At 37.6% G+C, this 20,632-nt stretch overlaps 1 protein-coding gene across 1 annotated transcript in view; it reads right to left on the bottom strand.

Annotated features, from left to right (window-relative positions):
• Positions 1-20,632, bottom strand: part of LOC121728651 (glycine receptor subunit alpha-1) — a 75,881-nt gene that overhangs the window by 4,038 nt on the left and 51,211 nt on the right. Inside the window, exons 6-8 of the mRNA XM_042116875.1 lie at positions 11,639-11,794; positions 6,521-6,661; positions 405-634 (exon numbers count right to left, since the gene is read on the bottom strand). Of these exons, the coding sequence (XP_041972809.1) occupies positions 405-634; positions 6,521-6,661; positions 11,639-11,794 (527 nt within the window). The remainder of the gene's footprint in view (positions 1-404; positions 635-6,520; positions 6,662-11,638; positions 11,795-20,632) is intronic.

The following is a 20,632-nucleotide window of genomic DNA, read 5'->3' on the forward strand; positions in this document are numbered from 1 at the left end:
TCATATTTTTTTCTACTCTTGTCTCTGGGACTCAGCCTCAGCTGATCTCAGACTGGCCGTGTAAGCATTGAAATGATAAATTATCTGAACCTTTTATTGCATATCAATACTATGAAATCATCTTATTATTGAGACGTTTAAAGTAAACTGTAATATGTTAAAAATCTTTCCGCTTTTTGTCATCATCATTATTTTTGTTGTACAGCAGTGTTTTCCAACCTGTGGTTCGCGGACACCGCTAGCGGCTAGTGTATGTATGTCCGCGGTGTCAACTCTGGATCGTACATTTTTTTTTTGGTATTTATTTTATTCAGGGGGTCTGTGCAAACTGTGCTTGATTTCTTGGTGGCTGAAAACCAGTTGGGAAACACTGGTCTACAGTTTTATATAATTTCTGCTCTCACCTTTACGTAAGCGACCGGTGGTATATCAGCCCTGAGCCCAGTGAACATGGTGACCAGGGTCAGCATGCATGTCACCAGCAGGGTCACCCTTCCCGGGATGGCGTCCAGGTCGAGCCAGAAGCTGAACCAGCTCAGCATCACCACCAGCGAAGACGGCGCGAAGGTCTGGATGAGGTGGTGACCGATTTGCCTCTCGAACCGAAAGTAGACGACCAGGCGCGAATAGTTACCTGTAGGAAGAATACTCTTTAATGGGTTTCTGAGGATTTTGTAAATTATTTACAGTTTCTTCATTTTTGACAGTTTATAATTTTATATTATTTTCAACACCATTCCAGATTACCTATCCACAATTTATCTGACAGATACTCCATACTCTATCTGTCAAGTTAAGTTGTGCATAGCCTATCCGGCACTTATCAGGAAGTGGTGAAACAGGCCCTAAATATTTATCTAGCGCTTTTGATGGAAGGAACAGGAAATCTGTTTATAACTCGCTTCCAAGTTCCATATCGTAAATAATGAGAATTTTCTCTTGAAATATTTACCTAAAAATCCTATGAATTCTTTTTTAAAACTACAGGACTACTTCAGGACATAGTTTTAGTAAAGAGAAAAATAGCTTTTTTACTAGTTCCTCGTATTGGCCGTTCACAATAAAATAATCATGATCTTGTCGAAAAAGACTCGAAGATATTTCTTCTTCTTTTTTATTTCTTTCATGAGATTATTTTACTAGCAAAATAATGCAAGAAACCTGTAGTTTGGCAAAACCGTAAATTGTAGTCAAAGAATAGGATTTGTTGAAGATCCCCAAGCTTAGGTTTTATGCCATCAGTAAAACTAAGTTGGTAGGTATAATAAATCTACAAAATGCTCTCATTAGTCACTCTTACACCAGTGCTGGATGAAATAGGAGTTATTTTGTAACGCTATCATGTACTTTATTAATACTAATTTATATACACTGGTGTAGAACGAGATAAATTATTATTGTCAAGAAAATATAGATAATAAGGACACTGTTAGGGTCAATTTATACTAGCGCAGAGTCGAAGCGAATTCCCAAAAACTGAACACAGAAAATTCATCCTTAACTCCAGAGCGTAACGCATACATTACTTCTGCGAGGCCAATCAGCGTTGGTCGGGCGCATCGAGCGCCCTCTTAAACTCTCAGAAGTAATAAAGTGCGTTAGGAGGATACACCAGGGGCTAGAGAAATAAAAAAAAAAGGTACGTGTAATATCTATAGCTGTCTCCCTTACCTTAAGCCTATACCGCAGAACGCGATAGAGACAACTGCAGAAAATCCAGAAAATCAACGATTCGTTGTCCCCTGATTCCTTCTCCAAAACTTAACCGATTTAAGTAGTTTTTTCATTAAAGATTAAAAAAAGGATTGAGCTGTGTTCTTATGTTTTGCTTTTTTTTGTATAATCTAGCCAAATCTGTTTTCTGGACGTTTGAACACAGCGGAAAATCTGGCCATTTTTTTGGGTTTTTGAACGTTCATATCTTATTTAAGTAATAATTAAATTATGAAAAAAAAAGAAAACATAGGGACATTGTATTAGTGGCCGTAGATATTCAGGAAAAAAATTATAACTCTACTAGCATTATCCAGGGAGGAAACAGGGGACAACGTTTGTATGGAAAAAAGGGCGGTGTGGACTCCTCTTAACGCTTTGGAGTTAAGGTTGAATTTGTTATACCTACCCAGTTTTAATAATTCGTTTCGCTTCGCTTCGACTCTGCGCTATTATAAATATTAAGGGTCAACCTTAAGCATTTGTGTATCATCCCACAAAAATAATGTACTGAGTTATAAATGCAGTCATGTTCTATAGATCATTTGAAACAAGACAGTTTAACAGCGACCTATTAAGAGGATTCCACACAGCCGTTTTTCCATACAAAAGCTGTCCTCTGTTTCCTCCCTGGATTATGCCGGTAGAGTTATGATTTTTTTCCTGAATATCTATGGCCACTATTAGCATGTCCCTATGTTTTCTTTTTTTTCATAATTTAATTATTAAAAAAGATAAGAACGTCCAAAAACCCAAAAAAATGGCCAGATTTTCCTCTGTGTTCAAACACCCAGAAAACAAAACTGGCTAGAATATACAAAAAAAAATAAAACATAGGAACACAGCTCAAGCCTTGCTTTAATTCTTAATGAAAAAATTACTTAAATCGGTTAAGTTTTGGAGAAGGAATCAGCGGACAACGAATTGAAGTTTTACTGTTCTTTTATTAGAACGTTTGTCGTGTTGTCTCTATCGCGCTCTGCAGTGGGAGACTTGAGATTGGTGAGACAGCAATACATTTTCAAATACCTATTTTCAATTTCTCTCGCCCCTGGTGTATCCTCTTAAAAACTCTGAAATCTCTACATTTCTGGGAACCGTACATTTCTTATAGCAAATACACTTGGGTTTATAATCTTCATTTACTATGAGGCACTGGCCTAGCCTTTGATATTTTCCCTTTGTGTGGGTGCTTGGCATTTACTATTAGACTATCTGGAATCTCAAACTTGCCACTACCTTGTTAGTAAGAAGTTTTACTAACCAATAAAGCTTGAAAAGGAAACGCCACATAATTAATTACTAGCTAACACTATTAACATTTTTTTGTTATTATAAAAAATAACGCTAATAGACCGTTCCACGCAAATAAATATCCCTGCAAATGCATTTTAAATCTACGTTTTTCTATACTTACTTATTTGGTATTTATGATTCTAAAATTCCTAGTCAGTCAAGAGAAAAATGTTTCAAAAAATGTTTCATATAGGCCAAAGGAAATTAAGCCTTATTTTAAGTACATAATAATGATCATATTAGCAAAATGCAAATACGACGTTGTGCAATTATAATTTATAGCACGTTTTGAATTTTAACTGCAGGTTGGACGTCGGCGTAATAGCCTTTTAAATGCGCAAAGTTTTCATTTTTGGCAAGCCGTTGAGATGAATTATTATTGTAATATATTAAGTCTATGATTGTAATTATAATTTTGGACATTTTTTTCAACTAGAGATCGCCCAATGGTCGAAATTCGACCTTAATTTCAACGATATTAGGACTACTACCTATATTATGTAAAAAATATTGACTTTATAATTTTTTTCAACTCTTGTCTCTGGGACTTAGCTGATCTCAGACTGGCCGTGTAAGCATTGTCTAATAGTATCTTAGATTCAATAAAAAAAACTATAATCCATTTTCAATTTGTCAATTTGTTGTCAACAGACTTCAACCATAAATAAAAGAGTATAATTCGTATGTATAGGCTTGTCACTAAGAAATCTGTCATATTTTCTCATGTGTGTGTGTTGTAGTGTGTGTAATGTTTTATTTGTTAAAAAAATGTATGATAAAAGCATAATTTCAAAATAATATTACTTCGATGCACTCCTTCACCATATAAACTATAACGTGCAAAATTTCATGAAACTACGTTTCCCCATTATTCGTAAAAAGGGTTACAAAGTTATTCGTTCGCGTATTAATATTATGATGATTTAAGACCAAGTATAAAGTTTTTACATAAAAATTTACTTACCTACCTACCTACTGCCTACTTCCCCTGCTACCTACCTAGTACCTACAGAGTAAACAGAACTAACGAGTAGGCCGACCCAGAAGAGATCTCGAAATTTAGGGTCAATTCAGACCGCAACGCGACGAGGCGAGGCGAGGCGAGGCGCGGCGCGGCATAAATTTGTATGGATTTGACAGATTTCAATTGCGTGAGACGCAACGCGACGTGTAGATGCATTTCTAAAGGGGTTTGGGTAATATTGGCGTCATTTTCAAATCTCGCGGCCACTCACCAAACCGGCATTTTATGAAAGAACATATCAAGGGGAGTAAACTTTATCATAGGGGACATATAGCTAAACTGTATCGGAGCCGAGATATTAGGCATTTTAAGTTCGTATTTTCAACTAAACGTAAATTCAATCATAACATGAATATTCAGGAAAATACAATAAAACGGTGTAATTTATTAGCTTAAAGCCTTCCTCAATAAATGGCCTATCCAATACAAAAACATTTTTTCAAATCGAACAAGCAGTTCCTGAGATTAGCACTTTCAAACACACAAACACTTCAACTTAATAATATTAGTATACAGGGTATAATAATACTAAGTGATAATTCTTTAGGGTGTGTACTGTGTATGAGTCCCGTGTATTAGAGTTTACTGTGAAAGTAGTAGCGCTGAAAGAGATTTTTTTTTCACTTTTGTATGGGGAAACTCTTTACGTCAGGGCGCGCAAATCACAAAAAAATTTTTTTGGTCTTTCAGCCCTGCTCTTTTCAAAGTGAACTTTATACAATAATGTATACCCTAACTAAAGTATTATCACTTATGTTACAACATGTAGATATAGATTATAGATACAAGAACAATTAATTATTCATCTCATCATTTATTTTTAATTTTAGTTATTCTTACATTTTAGATAAGACTTAACCATTTAACATACAATCTACGCGCCGCGCCGTCATTTAATGAGTTTTTTAACTATTTATTTTGCTTTTGCAAAAAAATGCAAATCCATTTTTTTCTCGAATTTCTTAAAGAGGGCCGTTTTGATTTTTTCATATTTTTTGTGTAAGTAAATAGTTAATCTGCTCATAAGTGTGATACGTATATCTTATTATATATAAAAATGGATTTTTAAATGTGTTAGTCGCGCTAAAACTCGAAAACGGCTGAACGGATTGGGCTGATTTTAGTCTTAAAATATTCGTAGAAGCCCAGGGAAGGTTTTAAAGTGACACGAAGTTCACCGGGACAGCTAGTAAAAAATAAAAATGGATTTTCAAATGTGTTAGTCGCGCTAAAACACGAAAACGGCTGAACGGATTGGGCTGATTTTAGTCTTAAAATATTCGTAGAAGTCCAGGCAGGGTTTTAAAGTGACATGAAGTTCACCGGGACAGCTAGTATTCTATAAAACATTCCTGCAGCTGTACTTCCGTAATGAGTCGGGAAGTAGATTAAAAGCTGGACTGAATATTCTGCTGAAAGCTGGTGGAGTCGGGCGTCATACTACTTTTTATACTGCAAAATTCGTTAAATTGTGGAAATAATCGACATAATACTATGGGAATAACACCCTAGAGTCATTTTACCCACAACACATTAATACGACAAGAACAATAATTATAATTGCCTAATATTGCATCCGGCCCTTTGAAAGCCACTGTCTAGTGAAATATAGTCTCAAGTCTGGCTATATTTTAGTCGGACGAGTGTTAAATCCAGTGTGAAAATATGTATGAAAAATTATTCATATTTGACGCGGACGAAGTCGTCGGCAATAGTTAGTGCGAAATATATATCCAACAGACTAATATACTCTTTCTACGCCTGTTTGTTAAGGATAGCTCCATAAAGTAACGTTAATTACTATTGATTTTGTGAACATAAGATGCAAAAATAAATATACTAAAATAATCGTAGCTCAGCTCCGATATTACTTAGAACAATTTTTAATACTAATATATGTTTCTATAATGTAGTGCTACAAAATAGTTATGGTTTTATCCCTGGCCGCTGGAAAAAAAAATGACGCCACAGGTCCATACAAAGTTACCCAATGCCCTTTATATGGATTTGACAGACTCGCAAGACGTTTCACGTAATTGAAATCTGTCAAATCCATATAAATTTATGCCGCGCTTCGCCTCGCCTCGCCGCGTTGCGGTCTGAATTGACACTATGTTTGACGTAGTATGTCATATCGGCCGGCGCGCGCCGTACTCGGCATTGTGAAACATGTCGAAATTGGTACTTGCGCCTAAGGGTTTTCAGACCGCAACGCGACGCGTAGATGCATTTCTAAATTAGTATGGATTTGACAGATTCGCAAGACGTTTGACGCAATTGAAATCTGTCAAATTCATACAAATTTAGAAATGCATATCTGCGCGTCGCGTTGCGGTCTGAATCAACACTTACTTGCGTAGATTCGCTCGTTTGTTTGAAGTCGAGGTACTCCTTAATTCTGTGACTCCGTCTTATGTCTACTCTGCTATCTCCCTAGTACCCGTCTCTTTCATTCACATTAACACGTTTCGTTACCGCATTACTCACCATCCTTGTCTATCATGTAGCCGTTGGTTTCCTCCAACCTGAGTGGTTCCCCGATGTGGTACTGCAGCAGCTTGAGCTCCGGGTTGATGGTGACCCCCGACTCGCTCCACCGGAACCGTACCTTCTGGTTGCTGTACGAAACTGGAAAAAAGAGAAATGTATGTCCAGAGACCAGACAGTATATTTATTCCTCTATGGTATGTCGTAAATGTTGTCAAAATATTAATGGATATATGGTCAGGGTCCCCTAGAACAATTTTTTGATTAATATCAAGCTATTTTTTGTGATTAGCTTCATTTTGATAAGACGAACAACATTTTTATCTGCGAAAAATCTTGGAAGTGGTAGCTAACAGAGATAGAAAGGATTTCATACTTTGATTTGATGGTCCTAAAATATGGATTGTTCTATTGGTAGGACAATGTTACTCTTAAATTAAATTATAACTATTAATAATTAACCTATCAATATAAAAAAGTCAGCTGGTGAGGGTTCTGTTTTAGGGTTCCGTAGTCAAACAAGTTTTGTTGATTACAGAACCATAACCAGCAGATTTTTTGTATATTGATAGCCAAGAAGTTAAGAAGTTCATAGAATATTTGCAGAAAAATCGATGACTACGGTACCATTTTTTTTCTGAAAACCTTAGTATTGAGTTTGGAAAAAAATCCTCGTGAGCAATTGAAGATTAAATATACCAGTTTATAATAATCAATATAAGTATATTTTTTTCGGTATTGTGCTTTAAGTTCTACCAGACTTTATAGAGGTTGAACTTAGCGAAATAGCCAGGTAGGCACTTAACATTTTTTTGGTATATTTTACTGCCGCACTCAGAGACAGATATATTTAATGACTTAACTTTAATTAAATGACGATATTGATGTCGCAGCCGACTGGTTTAAATAGCCGTTCAATCAAACAGCTAGCCCTTTGACTGAACAACGCCATTCAGTCACACGGCTATACGTCGTTTAGCCGACTTGTTGACTACAACGTTCAACACTACAGCTAGACGACGCTTAGCCAACTGGTTTAATGGCAAATTAACTAGGGCGACCATTAGCTTAATATGTAATTTTGGAGAATAGGAAAACTTTTTGTATTTTATTGAAAGATTATTCTCGGATTAAGTTTTAAAGGGGTGACCAAAAGTTTAATGCAATAAGTAAAAATAAAAAATTCTGAGGCGTGTTTTGTGACGGTCGCCGGCTGCTGCCGCAGCACAGTCACAGTCACAGCATTTTATTTACAATATGGTGTCAACTAGCAGGTGTTTGTTGGTGTGAAATGAAATTATGAAATGGATGGACGCAGCCCCCCCGAAAGGGGGGTTCGGGGGGCACAGCCCCCCGTCAAAACAAAAACAAACACAATCCAGAAAGTTTAAAAGTTGGTTAGGTTAGGTTAGAACTTAGACCACAACACAGAGGGAGCCAAGCGAGCGCAGCGAGCGTGCTGCGGCAGCAGCCGGCGACCGTCGTCAAATAAAAGGGGGGCTCGGGGGGCATAGCCCCCCGCCAAAACAAAAACAAACACAATCCAGAAAGTCCAAAAGTAGGTTAGGTTAGAACTGTGACTGTGCTGCGGCAGCAGCCGGCGACCGTCACAAAACACGCCTCAGAATTTTTTATTTTTACTTGTTGCTTTAAACTTTTGGTCACCCCTTTAAAACTTAATCCGAGAATAATCTTTCAATAAAATACAAAAAGTTTTCCTATTCTCCCAAATTACATATTAAGCTAACGGTCGCCCTAGTTAATTTGCCATTAAACCAGTTGGCTAAGCGTCGTCTAGCTGTAGTGTTGAACGTTGTAGTCAACAAGTCGGCTAAACGACGTATAGCCGTGTGACTGAATGGCGTTGTTCAGTCAAAGGGCTAGCTGTTTGATTGAACGGCTATTTAAGCCAGTTGGCTGCGACATTGACATACTTACTCATTCATTATATTATATTATTATATATTATTTAAGTCATAAGAGTTATAAGCCCCACACACTATCTGTCAAACTCTTCATTTAATTACAGTTAAGTAATTCAATATCTATGTGTACGGCATTATAAGTTTTATTAAGTAAGTATACTAATATTGTGTAAGTGCTAATTTAAGCGATACAAATACAAAACTATTTTGCTTACACTGTCGTATTAAGGTATAATATAATTCGGGACATCAACTTGTCCGGGAGCTTTCAATTGGCTTCATTATCTCTTCCCAGAACTTAATTTACTTTCCCCAAAAAAGTGCCATCGATGTATGATGCAAACTAGATAAGACATTTTTGTCCTAACTCCTAACTTATACATATTGTCCGTAACTTTGTTATACTATTTGGTTATTGTTCGTAAAACCTAGTACTTAACTGAGTTGTTATCTGTTGCGACAGTAGAATTTTTGCGATAAAAATATTATAATATGATTTATTTCCCTCCCTGGAATTATTGAAGTGTGGAGGTAACAAAAACAGACATAATTTCGCATTTATATTATTAGTAATTAAGGTTTAATTTCGTGCTAGTCCATTAATAATACTAGAGATCGCCCAATGGTCGAAATTCGAAATTTTATCTTCTTTTGGCGTTTAAAGAATTGAGTAAGTATGTCAGATTTAATAAAAAAACAATAATACATTTAATTTGATAACATACTTCAACCATAAACAAAAGAGTATAATTCGTATGTATAGGCTCGTCATTCAAAAAGATGGTAGTGTGCACATTGTAGTGTGTGTGTTTTATTTGTTAAAAAAATGTATGATAAAAGCATAATTTAGCTCGATGCACTCCTTCACCATATAAACTATAACTGTGCAAAATTTCATTCACCTACGTTTCCGCATTTTTCGTCAAAAGGGATACGAAGTTTTTCGCTCGCGTATTATATTCTGATGATTTCGCAATGATTTAGCATAATAATAATATGTCAGACGATGCACAGCAACGCCGCACGGGGGTGTTAGACTTATTTTTGTTATGGAATTTCTTGATTCTGTCGCCGCACTCAAAGCCCGCGAAAAAGCTTAATAAACTTGTATTGTTTTTGCATTAAAAATTAAAATAAAATAAAACTTATAAAAGATCAACCAACAAACAAAAAGCCTTGAAAGTATAAGTCGTCTTTATTTAAGGATCGTAACTTCGAGAAGATTACGAGATAAGTTCGGACAGGTACCGGATGTCAGGTAAGTACATTTATTTTCGGGACTATCGATTTATCGGCGTTTGGAAAACAAAATTAAAAAGTGGAGCAAACAAGTTTAAATAAGGAAACTTTGTATATGTATAATTCCCTCCAGTTAAATACGTGACCTTTTAATAATATAGGATTTCCATTAAGGATTTCTTGAGAATAAATAAGTCTTTTAAATGTGAGTTTCCATATTTTATAACTACATCGTTAGTTAAGTATAACTGCTATATTTAGATTCGGCAGGTCAACACTCCAAAAAAGTATGTTCTTACGTCTGTTTGGATGGAAGCCGACTATTTTTAGGGTTCCGGACCCAAAGGGTAAAAACGGGACCCTATTACTAAGACTTCGTTGTCTGTCCGTCTGTCCGTCCGTCCGTCCGTCCGTCCGTCCGTCAGTCCGTCAGTCCGTCCGTCAGTCCGTCCGTCCGTCCGTCCGTCCGTCCGTCCGTCCGTCTGTCTGTCTGTCTCAAGAATGGCTATAGCTAGACTTCTGAAATTTTCACAGATTATGTATATCTGTTGCCACTTGCCGCTATAACAACGAATACTAAAAATGAAAGAAAGTTAATTTAATTTAAGTTAATTTAAGGGGGACTCCCATACAAAAAATACATTTTTTGTCTACTTTCGCTCTATACTGGTACGGAACCCTTCGTGCGCGAGTCCGACTCGCACTTGGCCGATTATTGCATAGCATTTTACAGGGAACTCTTATAAACAGCCGGTAAATCAATTTACACCATTATAATATTAGGATTATGATACATAGACCATTTTAATATAGAAACGGTCATTGTACTTACTTCAAAGTCAAGATAGACAAATTTTGTGTTAGATTGATTTGTATTACAGTAGTTTAGGTAGTTACGTTAAAATATTTCCAAAAAATTGGTTGGGAAGATAATATTACTATAGCAAATATGAAATGTAATACGAAGAAAATATTCCGAGAATAGTCTATAGCCCAAAATAAACCTCCTTGATCTATTCTTGTAGTTATTGAGTTCGAAACTATATCTAAGTTAGTAATGAGTAATGACCTAGCCAGTAGCTAGTAGTTACGATAAACTAATTTCAAATTGCGGAATTCTGTCTGGAGCGGTCATAAAACTCCCTGTCAAAAACTTGTCATTTTCTACAAGGTGTAACAAAAATAAGTGATAATACTTAAAGGTGTGTATGTGTTTCTTATAGAGAGTTCACTGTGAAAGTAGCAGCGCTGAAAGACCAAATTTTTTTTGTCACTTTTGTATGGGGAACTCGTGACGTTCGGGCGCTTGCCCATACAAAAGTGAAAAAATTTTTTGGTCTTTCAGCGTTGCTACTTTCACAGTGAACTCTCTATAAGGGACACATACACACCCTAAAGTATTATCACTTGTTTTTGTTACACCCTGTATACAAGCCGCAATCGACAGTGAAGTGACAGATGTTTCGAGTCTAAAGGTGATATCGTATTTTGCATGTAACACGATGTGAACACAGTATGAATTAAATCACTTCAAACTCATAAATAGCTAGTTGGAGATTAACGGCCGTTCCCAATATTTGATCTATTTCTGGTTTTGCCCTACTAGAGATAGGAATAGCTCACAATTGACATAAAATATATGTCTCTAATGTCTAATGTGAGCTTTTCCTATCTCTAGTAGGGCAAAACCAGAGATAGATCAAATATTGGGAACGGCCGTAATACGAAGAGGTAACCAAGACATTTTCCGATGAAAATATAATAGCCTGTTAACAGAATGCAGTGCGAGTATTTTTCACATAGCTCCTAGACTAGAAAAGTCAATGACCGTTGGTGCCACCTTAAATTATCCTGACTATAGTTTTAGTAGGATACCTTTCATGAGTACACTATTTCTAGTTTGAAAGTTTTGGGCGGTTCTTTTATAGCATCTAGTAATAATGCATCAACTCACAGCTCTCTATGTAAATCGGACAGGACTGTATGTCCATGGGATAGAGTTGAAATTCCATCTGGCAGGCGATGATGGCGTGCATGCGAGCCGCATACCGCACCGTCTGGTTCCTGTACAGCGTCACCGACGAGAACTTGTGCGTTAACTCCGCGATTTCTGTAAAAAATGGCGGCTCTTTAGTATTGATAACTGAGCTGCGTGGGTGTAACAACAAATATATAAAAATACTCGCTTTTTTAGGGCAATTCTTTTTTCGCAATTCTGCTTTCTAGGGTTATTTGAAATAACTTTTGTATGTACGTGTGTGTTGTGCCCGATTTGCAGAACCAATCAGTAATTACTATACAGTAGTCAGTAGCAAAAGCTAGTAACTCTATCGATTCCGGTCGGACTGATCACAGGCCGACCCGACCGGACTTTTTGTGAACTCCAGTGTGTGTGCGAGGTGGGCCTGTGATCACTCTGATCGGAACCATCGGCCTTCTCGTTTACAGATAGGAGGCCTTTGTTTCGCGAACATCCATAGAACCAGAAAGTCCACAATCATATTTTATGGATGCGGGAATCTAGAAAGGAAAAAATCCAATAATTTATTATTTCTACAAAGCCATTAAAGAAATATACCATCTAAAATGTGCCATGCAAAAACAAATTGAAACATAAAAATAACATTTTAATACCATCCTAACCTTTTAATAAAATATATGCCCTCCTTAAAACCCTTCAAACATTTTAATTAAATGATATAATAACAATATGACTTCAACAGTACCTGTCCACACCTTTCAACCATTTAATAAATTATAAGCCATAAAACCCTTAAAACTTATTAATTAAATGAAATATCCCTTCAATAGAATTACAATCAATCTTAGGCACTGGGCGACTAACATTAAATAGTAAGTGAAAATAAATATATCCGTAGTCACGTTCCAAAATCAATAGGGTTTCGTCGTTTATACGTGGGAGAGCCATGCTTCGGCACGAATGGGCCGTCTCGACCGGAGAAGTACCACGTTCTCACAGAAAAACGGCGTGAAACAGCGCTTGCGCTGTGTTTCGAGTGAGTGAGTTTACCGGAGGCCCAATCCCCTACCCTATTCCCTTCCCTATCCTCCCCTATTACCCTGTTCCCTCTTAAAAGGCCGGCAACGCACCTGCAGCTCTTGTGATGCTGCGAGTGTCCATGGGCGACGAAAGTTGCTTTCCATCAGGTGACCCGTTTGCTCGTTTGCCTTGCCCCCTTATTTCATAAAAAAAACCCTACTAATTGCCACAGTCGAAAATAGAATGTTAACACTTACTATGTTCACAATTCACATCAGCATCACGAACCTCCAACAATGCCGTAAATCTGAGATTGTGGAAATACTACGAGTATATGTGTTACAAAACAAAGCGATGAGAAGTGTCAAAGTAGCAGTGACTTTCGCAGTGAACGCATGTATCACATACACATTATACACCCTGACTCCTGAGTATTATCACTTTGTTTTATTACATCCTGTATAGTGTATAGGCTTGAGCGATGTTTTATCGAAAGCCAAAATTTGTAATCTTGTGAAAAATTATAAAATTAATATTTAAGGGGGGCTCCATACAACAAACATGATTTTTTTTTTATTAAATAAGGGGGCAAACGAGCAAACCTGATGGTAAGCACCTACCATCGCCCATGGACACTCGCATCATTAGAAGAGCTGCAGGTGCGTTGCCGGCCTTTTAAGAGGGAATGCTTTTGTTTTTGCTTTTGTACATTCCAGTGGTGCGTCAGGTTAATATAATGTAAAGATATACATCCCGGGATGTAATGTACATTAATGTGACCGTGTTGTACTGTTATTTGTTTTAAATTGTAATTTTCCATCTTTTTAGTAAAAGATGGCCCCGTGCGAGTTTTTTACGCCGGTTCTTCTCGCCGGGTTAGTTCCCGAACCGGTGGTAGGCACCGTAGTATCGACGTTCGGTAAAGTTTTTGTAAAAAAATTACTCCGAATAAAAATATTTTTGATTTGATTTGATTTTGATTTGATTTGATTTGAATGCGCTCTTTTCTTAAAGGTTTGCAGGTCGTATAGGTCCTGAAATACTGCTGGTGACAGTTCGTTCCAGAATTTTACAGTGCGCGGCAGAAAGTTACGCGAAAAACGCACTGTGGAAGACTGCCACTCATCAAGGTGATGAGGATGGTATATTTTTCGCGTGGGATGATGGCGAAAAGTTGCAGATGGTATGATTCCGAACAATTTCTCAGAGCACTCCCCATGATACAACCGATAGAGGATGCAGAGTGAAGCTACATCTCGGCGTAATTCCAAGGGTTCCAAGCTGTTTGAAACACTATGGCAAACAACAATTCGAGCGGCCCTTCGTTGGATACGATCCAGAGGGAGCAGTTGCTATTTTGGCGCCCCAGCCCAGAAATGAGAACAATATTCCATATGAGGCCGAACCTGCGCCCTGTAGAGTTTTAGCTGTTGATCCGGACTAATTTGGCCTTACCCTCTAGATGATATCGGACCTGGACTTCGCTCGATATGTTGATGCCAAGTATCTCAATGCTAGGGGAGATGGTTAAAGATCTGCCCTCTAAACGAGGATATACGACCATTGGTGACTTTTTAGTGGTGAACGCGCAGACTTGTGTCTTGGCGGGGTTGAATTGGACCAAGTTACGTCTACCCCATTCAGAGACCTTCTCCAATGAATTCTCCACCTTAGACACAAGTTCGTTTCGACTCTCAGTGACATTTTGCCGAGAAATATTAGGGGAGCCGGTATATACAGCATCACCTGTACTATCATCCGCATAGTTTGGTTTGTAACATGTCATTGATATGCAGTATGAATAGAGTAGGCGATAGCACACAGCCCTGAGGGACACCAGCATCAACAGACTGAGTTTCCGAGAGAGAGCGGTTGTACCGGCGTATAGCGATTGGTCTGTACTTAGAAGGATTTGAGGGATCACCTTTTTTGGGGATCGGGTGTACCAAGGCTGTCTTCCAGGAAGTCGGGACGATGCCATTGGAATAGGAGAGTCAAAAAAGACGCGTCAAGACCAGAGCCAACTCTGGAGCACACTTTTTCAACACAATAGGCGGGATTCCGTCAGGCCCACTCGACTTTTGGATATCAAGGGAACGGAGGGCTTTTCGCACTGAGCGCTGATGAAACCGAATATCCGACATGATGCTCGTGCATCGCGGTATGGTCGGCGGTTTCTGCCTCCCCCGTCATCCAGGGTCGAGATTGACGCAAGGAGCTTGTCCAGAATATCGGCTTTGTCTTTTGCGTCCTGGGCCAACGATCCATTTCCTACGTGTAGGGATGGTAGGGTTGGCTTGCAGAAATTACCTTCAATAGCTTTGACCAGACCAGAATGCACGGGTTCCCGAGGGGAGGCGCTCAAGTCTCTTGCCAATTCTATTGACGTGCTGTTGCTTTGCCCGAGTAATCCCTTTCTTGAGGGACCTAGAGGCAAGGTTGTACTCCTTTTTATATGTGCTGGTATTAAATCCCGAGCAGACACTGCGTTGGCCCAGGATTGGTAAACCTCCTGCTTCCGGCGAGAAGCTTTTTTAGGGGATGAACCAAACCAGGGACGAAATGTGCCGCCAGTTGGCACTACAGAGGTCAGAATGAAAAGTTCCATTTCCTGCATCACCACATCGGCAACAGAGTTGGCAGTGTTGTCGGGATCATCCGGCGAGAATCACACGTGCCCCTAAGGATAGGATGCAAAAAACGACCGCATCCCATCCCAGTCTGCTGACTTGTAGTGCCACACACGACGGTATTTAACAGCACGCTGTCTTAACACCGTCGTAAGTGGCACAGAACTCCTAACAAGGCAATGATCCGATGAACCAAGTGGTGCGGTTACGGATATTTGGTAGCCGTCAGGATTTGAAGTCAGGAGGAGGTCCAACAAGGAAGGATTCTGACCATCCACATCTGGAATTCGCGTAGGCGTAGTAACCAGTTGTGTCAAGTCGTTCACAAGGGCAAAGTTGCAGACAGATCTCCCCGCATGATCAGTTTTACTGGAATTGAGCCAGTCGGTGTGGTGGGCATTAAAGTCGCCAAGTATTATGATCTCTGCGGATGGGATCTGCTGCTGCACAAAATCTGAAGCAGCTTGCAGGTGCTCCAAGAGTCGGTCCGTCTCGGGGTCACCACTATGGGACCTATATAGGCACGCATAGACGCGAGGGTGGTCGTCGCAATCTATGCGGAGCCATAAGTTTGACAGGTCCATGACCTCAAGATTACTGAGGCGGCGAGAGCTAATATCATCTCTGATATACACACACACACTCCAGCTTTGGGTAGAAAGGAGTGCTCGAGATAATACCCTGGGTGGGAAAGGTATGATGTATCACTCGGAGATGATATCTGTGTCTCAGTTAAAAAGAGCAAAGCCGGCTTTGCCGTCTCAAGGTGGTAATGGTTATTATATAATTATATTGGTGATGGTGATTGGTGATGGACATACCCCCCAGAACCCATGTAACCCCCTATCTTAACAAGCACTTAATGTTAAAAATGAAGCACCGACGCAGGCTTCACCTTGCATGTTTGCTTTTCGGGATACTGAAGTACGAGGAACCAAAGTATCTCTTCAACAAATTATCCAGAACAGCTAGCCTGAGGTCTTGTGGGTCACGGCTATGTTCAGCACAGTTGACAATCGAAAAACATCGAACGGCTACATTTAGAGGTAGTTTTCGGTATTCAGCTTCCAAATGCTGGAATAACATACCGCCTCCCATTAGAAGCGCCAAAAGTCTGAAAACATTTAAAGGCAAACTGCGACGGTTCCTTTTAGATCAACAGTTGTCACAAGAAAGCCTCTGCCAAGATATCTCCGTGATATAATGTGCACGTGTTATTATGTTATTTGTTTTCATACCTAATTCTAATTAAATCTATTATAATTTATATTAATAATTCAAAAAGTAAACGGCCGGCATCCTTATTAGTATGTACTTATATAGTTTTACGTTTCGAAATTCGGAACTTGTTGTTTTTTGATTAATAATGTCAATGGTGTTGGGTACTTTTAAGTTTTAGTTACTTTTAATTACTGTCTTGATTTATTTATTTTCTGCATTTTGTAAATATACAACACGATACAACATAAACATTTACTTTGTAGTATGTAGTGTATATATATATATATATATATATATATATATATATATATATATATATATATATATATATATATATATATATATATATTTATGTTGTGTTTTATCTAAAGTGTTTGCTAGCTATTCTACTTGGTTTATAGTGATACCCATGTCGTCACCAATGGCTCTTGCGGAAGACCGGCGCTGAATATGCCCCTGGGTGTACCAGCACATGCCGAGCATGAGCCAATTTGCGGCTGCTAATTGGAATTATATATTATCTTGTAAATCTGCACCATGTATGAATGAATGTAGTTGCAAATAAACTATATTATTATTATTATTATTATTGATGGTTATATATGTAATCTATAATGCGACCATGTAGACACTTAAAATTTTCACAAACTATTCAATTTAAATATATTGTGTACTTTAATATTCAATAATAACATTAAAATAAAATAAATAATTAAGGCTCCCATACAAAAAAAAACACATTTTATTCCCTACTTTCGCTCTAAGTTTCGGTACGGAAACGAGTCCGACTCGTACTTGACTGATTTTTAATTATGAAGTGATAAAAAACGATTAATTGCTTTGCTGCTAGCTATTTTATCAAATATAAAAAGTTGATAAAACGTGAAAGTACAATAAACAATATTTTATAATAATGTGCTAAGTGTCAAATCAATCAGCATGATAATAATATAGTGAAAGCAAGGTGCTCCAACTATGGTAAATTACAAAAAAATCGTACGAATATTATAATAGTGGATTTAATAAAATCAAATTTGTTACTTAGAAAAATTACATTTACATTTATTGAAAATAAAGATAATAGATTCAATTACTTTGTAGTAGTCAGCTGCAATAATATAATGCTAGCACATAATGTTATAGTAAAGTTAAAAATCGGTAAGAATATTTGAAAAAGGTATTTAATTTGTCTGCGCTATAATAATATTATTATAAACTGCTTATTACTTATTACATTTGACCAATAATAATATAATAATAATTATAATATCTATGGACGCTTCACACCACGTCAGTCTGGCCCCGTGCTAAGTACCTGAAGGACTTTTGTTACGGGTACCAGACAACGGAAATATATTTAATACTTTTATACTATACATATATTTACCAATGGTTACATTTTACCAATTTACTTATGAAGATTCGTTAGTCGTCAGTTCTGCTGCAGGTCTTTAGTAAACCTATTAATTTAAAATGTACATCAACACATTTCTAACAAAATACACGAATTAAATTCAGGTAAACAATTTATAAATTGTTAAGAGAATAAAAACAAATAAAAACTGTTTGTTTTTATTCTCTGATTCATTCGAACAAAAAATACCCGCAAGCGAAAATGCTATCATATTCACTGTTTCAGCGAAATCTAAATATTATTGCAGACATATTATTTGATTAGTATAATATTCGTACGATAGAACCCTTTGCTAATAAAAGGATTGAAACTGTTATGCAATATTTTATCCTTGTGTGTCAAGGTACTTTTTTAATTCTTATTATTAGTCAAAACCCCAGTCAAGTTAGACATTTCAAACCTCATTTTTTTGCGACCGATTTTCAGCTTGGTGCGAATTTATGTGGTTGCATAAATTCGCACCGCTGAAAAAATAAAGCTAAAAATATTAAAATTTTAAAGTTCCGCATAATTCCCATGTGTGCTAAATTTTTTATTCAAGGACCTTTGAGGTCCAATAATAGTTTTTCACGATTTTCGGCGAAACGGTAAGTTTTTCATAAAAATACCTCAGATAGAAATTGTAGGCCATAAAATTGTCTACAAAAATAGATTGAATACTTTTTTCATACTAGTCATCGTTTTTGAAATATAACGACTCGAAAAGTTGTAAAAGTTGTTTTTCTCACAATTTGCATAATTAGGCATACATTCTATACGAGGTAGAATGTATGCCTATACCGGCATCAGATCCTTTAATCTTATGAAATATAGTCTTATTTATCTACGAATTGGCTCTTTTTTCTCTCTCTCTCTCTCTCACGTCTACGTGAGAGAGGGTCACGTCTGAGGTCACGTCACGTTGACTGGGGTACAGAGACAAAACATTTGTCGTGTGTCTTTTTACTAGTAATGGGGATAGTGTTAAAATAAACAGTGATTAAATTGAGCATCTCTTATTACCAGCTGATTGATGACACAAGTTGCACGTATCCCCTAGAAACAAACATCTTTATTTTATTATCAGAATTCAGATTAGATGACGCCCGCAACTCCGTTGCGCCAAAATTCATTTGTCGCGTGGGAAACGTACATTTTTGGGGATAAAAAGTATGTCCTTCCTGGGGCTTAAAGTATCTCCACTCAGCAATCGGTTCAGTCTCTTGCGAAGAGGTATTCAGAGAGACAGAAAGATAGACACACGTATTTCTTATTTATAACTAGATGATGCCCGCAACTCCGTTGCGCCAAAATTCATTTATCCCGCGGGAACCGTACATTTTTCCGGGATAAAAAGTATCTTATGTCCTTTCCCGGGACTCAAAGTATCTCCATGCCAAATTTCAGCAAAATCGATTCAGCGGGTTGAGCGTAAAGAGGTAACAGACACACAGACGGACAGACAGACACACTTTTGCATTTATAATATTAGTATGGACTCTGGATAATGAATTTAGGGTCAGTTTATACTAGCGCAGAGTCGAAGCGCATTTGTAATGTTCAGTTTTGGGAATTCGCTTTGATGCGCTTCGACTCTGCGCTAGTATAATTTGATTTTTAAAAGCTGTAATTAGGTACGCAGCCTCTCCAGACCTGGCCCATAACAGAGCAAGGCAGCGATTCGGCGGTAATGTTTTTTCTGAATACTCGGACAAAGTGACGCAACTGAATTTCGGCCGCGTAATTTCGGCTCTAAGTGTCTAAACACACTAAACCGAAAAAACGCGGCTGAAATTCCGCATGATTACGCCTGAAATATATTATAAATTACCGATGACACACCATGCCGAAATTACGTCGCGATAAAGGGCCCATTCACGGCAGGACTGTTTTATATTGTATGCGTTTGCCATTGCTGACGTAATCATGCGGAATTTCGGCCGCGTAACTTCGGCATTAAGCCGAATGCGGTGGAACGTAATATCGGCTACGGAACGGTGCATGTGTGTTTAGACACTTAAAGTAAAATTATTATCTGTAATCTTTAGGTTTCTGAATGCGACCGTTAGTGAAAATAAAATACGGTTCATAATAATTATTGTTTATCACCTTTTCCATTTCCAATAAAGTCACACTCGTATTGGAAATCGATCATCCAAGAGTTGGAAATAGCGATATTCGGCCGTTACATTTAAACACTCTCAATTAAGTCAGCTTTCAAACAAAAAAAACTAGATCAAAATCGGTCCACCCGTTTGGATGCTACGATGCCACAGACAGACAGACAGACACGTCAAACTTATAACACCTCTCTTTTTTGTCGGGTGTTAATAAAAAAGGCATAATATTTATTCATTACGTTCTGAGCGTGATGGCGGCGGCCTTTGAGGGCTTAATGTCTCAATTGAGAGTGGTCAAACATTGATATTTTACACGTTTCTTTTATTATTTTGTGTGTAATCCCACAACAAATACGTACCTATTGAGTAATGCTCTTTAGATTATTTTGAACGAGTCTGCATTCTTAACTTAACAAAAAATGTGTTTTTTTTTCTAATACTTACTTAATGCAAAATAATGCAGAGATTTTCCTTAAACATTTCTTTTCCAACAAACTTTTCCGCGAATTCATTATTTTTTAACTGCAAACGTGTGCACACCCGAAGAAAAATCCGTGAATGCGATGGCTTTGTCTAAACAAAA

Source organism: Aricia agestis, chromosome 7 (assembly GCF_905147365.1).
Source record: "Aricia agestis chromosome 7, ilAriAges1.1, whole genome shotgun sequence".
Taxonomy (NCBI): domain Eukaryota; kingdom Metazoa; phylum Arthropoda; class Insecta; order Lepidoptera; family Lycaenidae; genus Aricia; species Aricia agestis.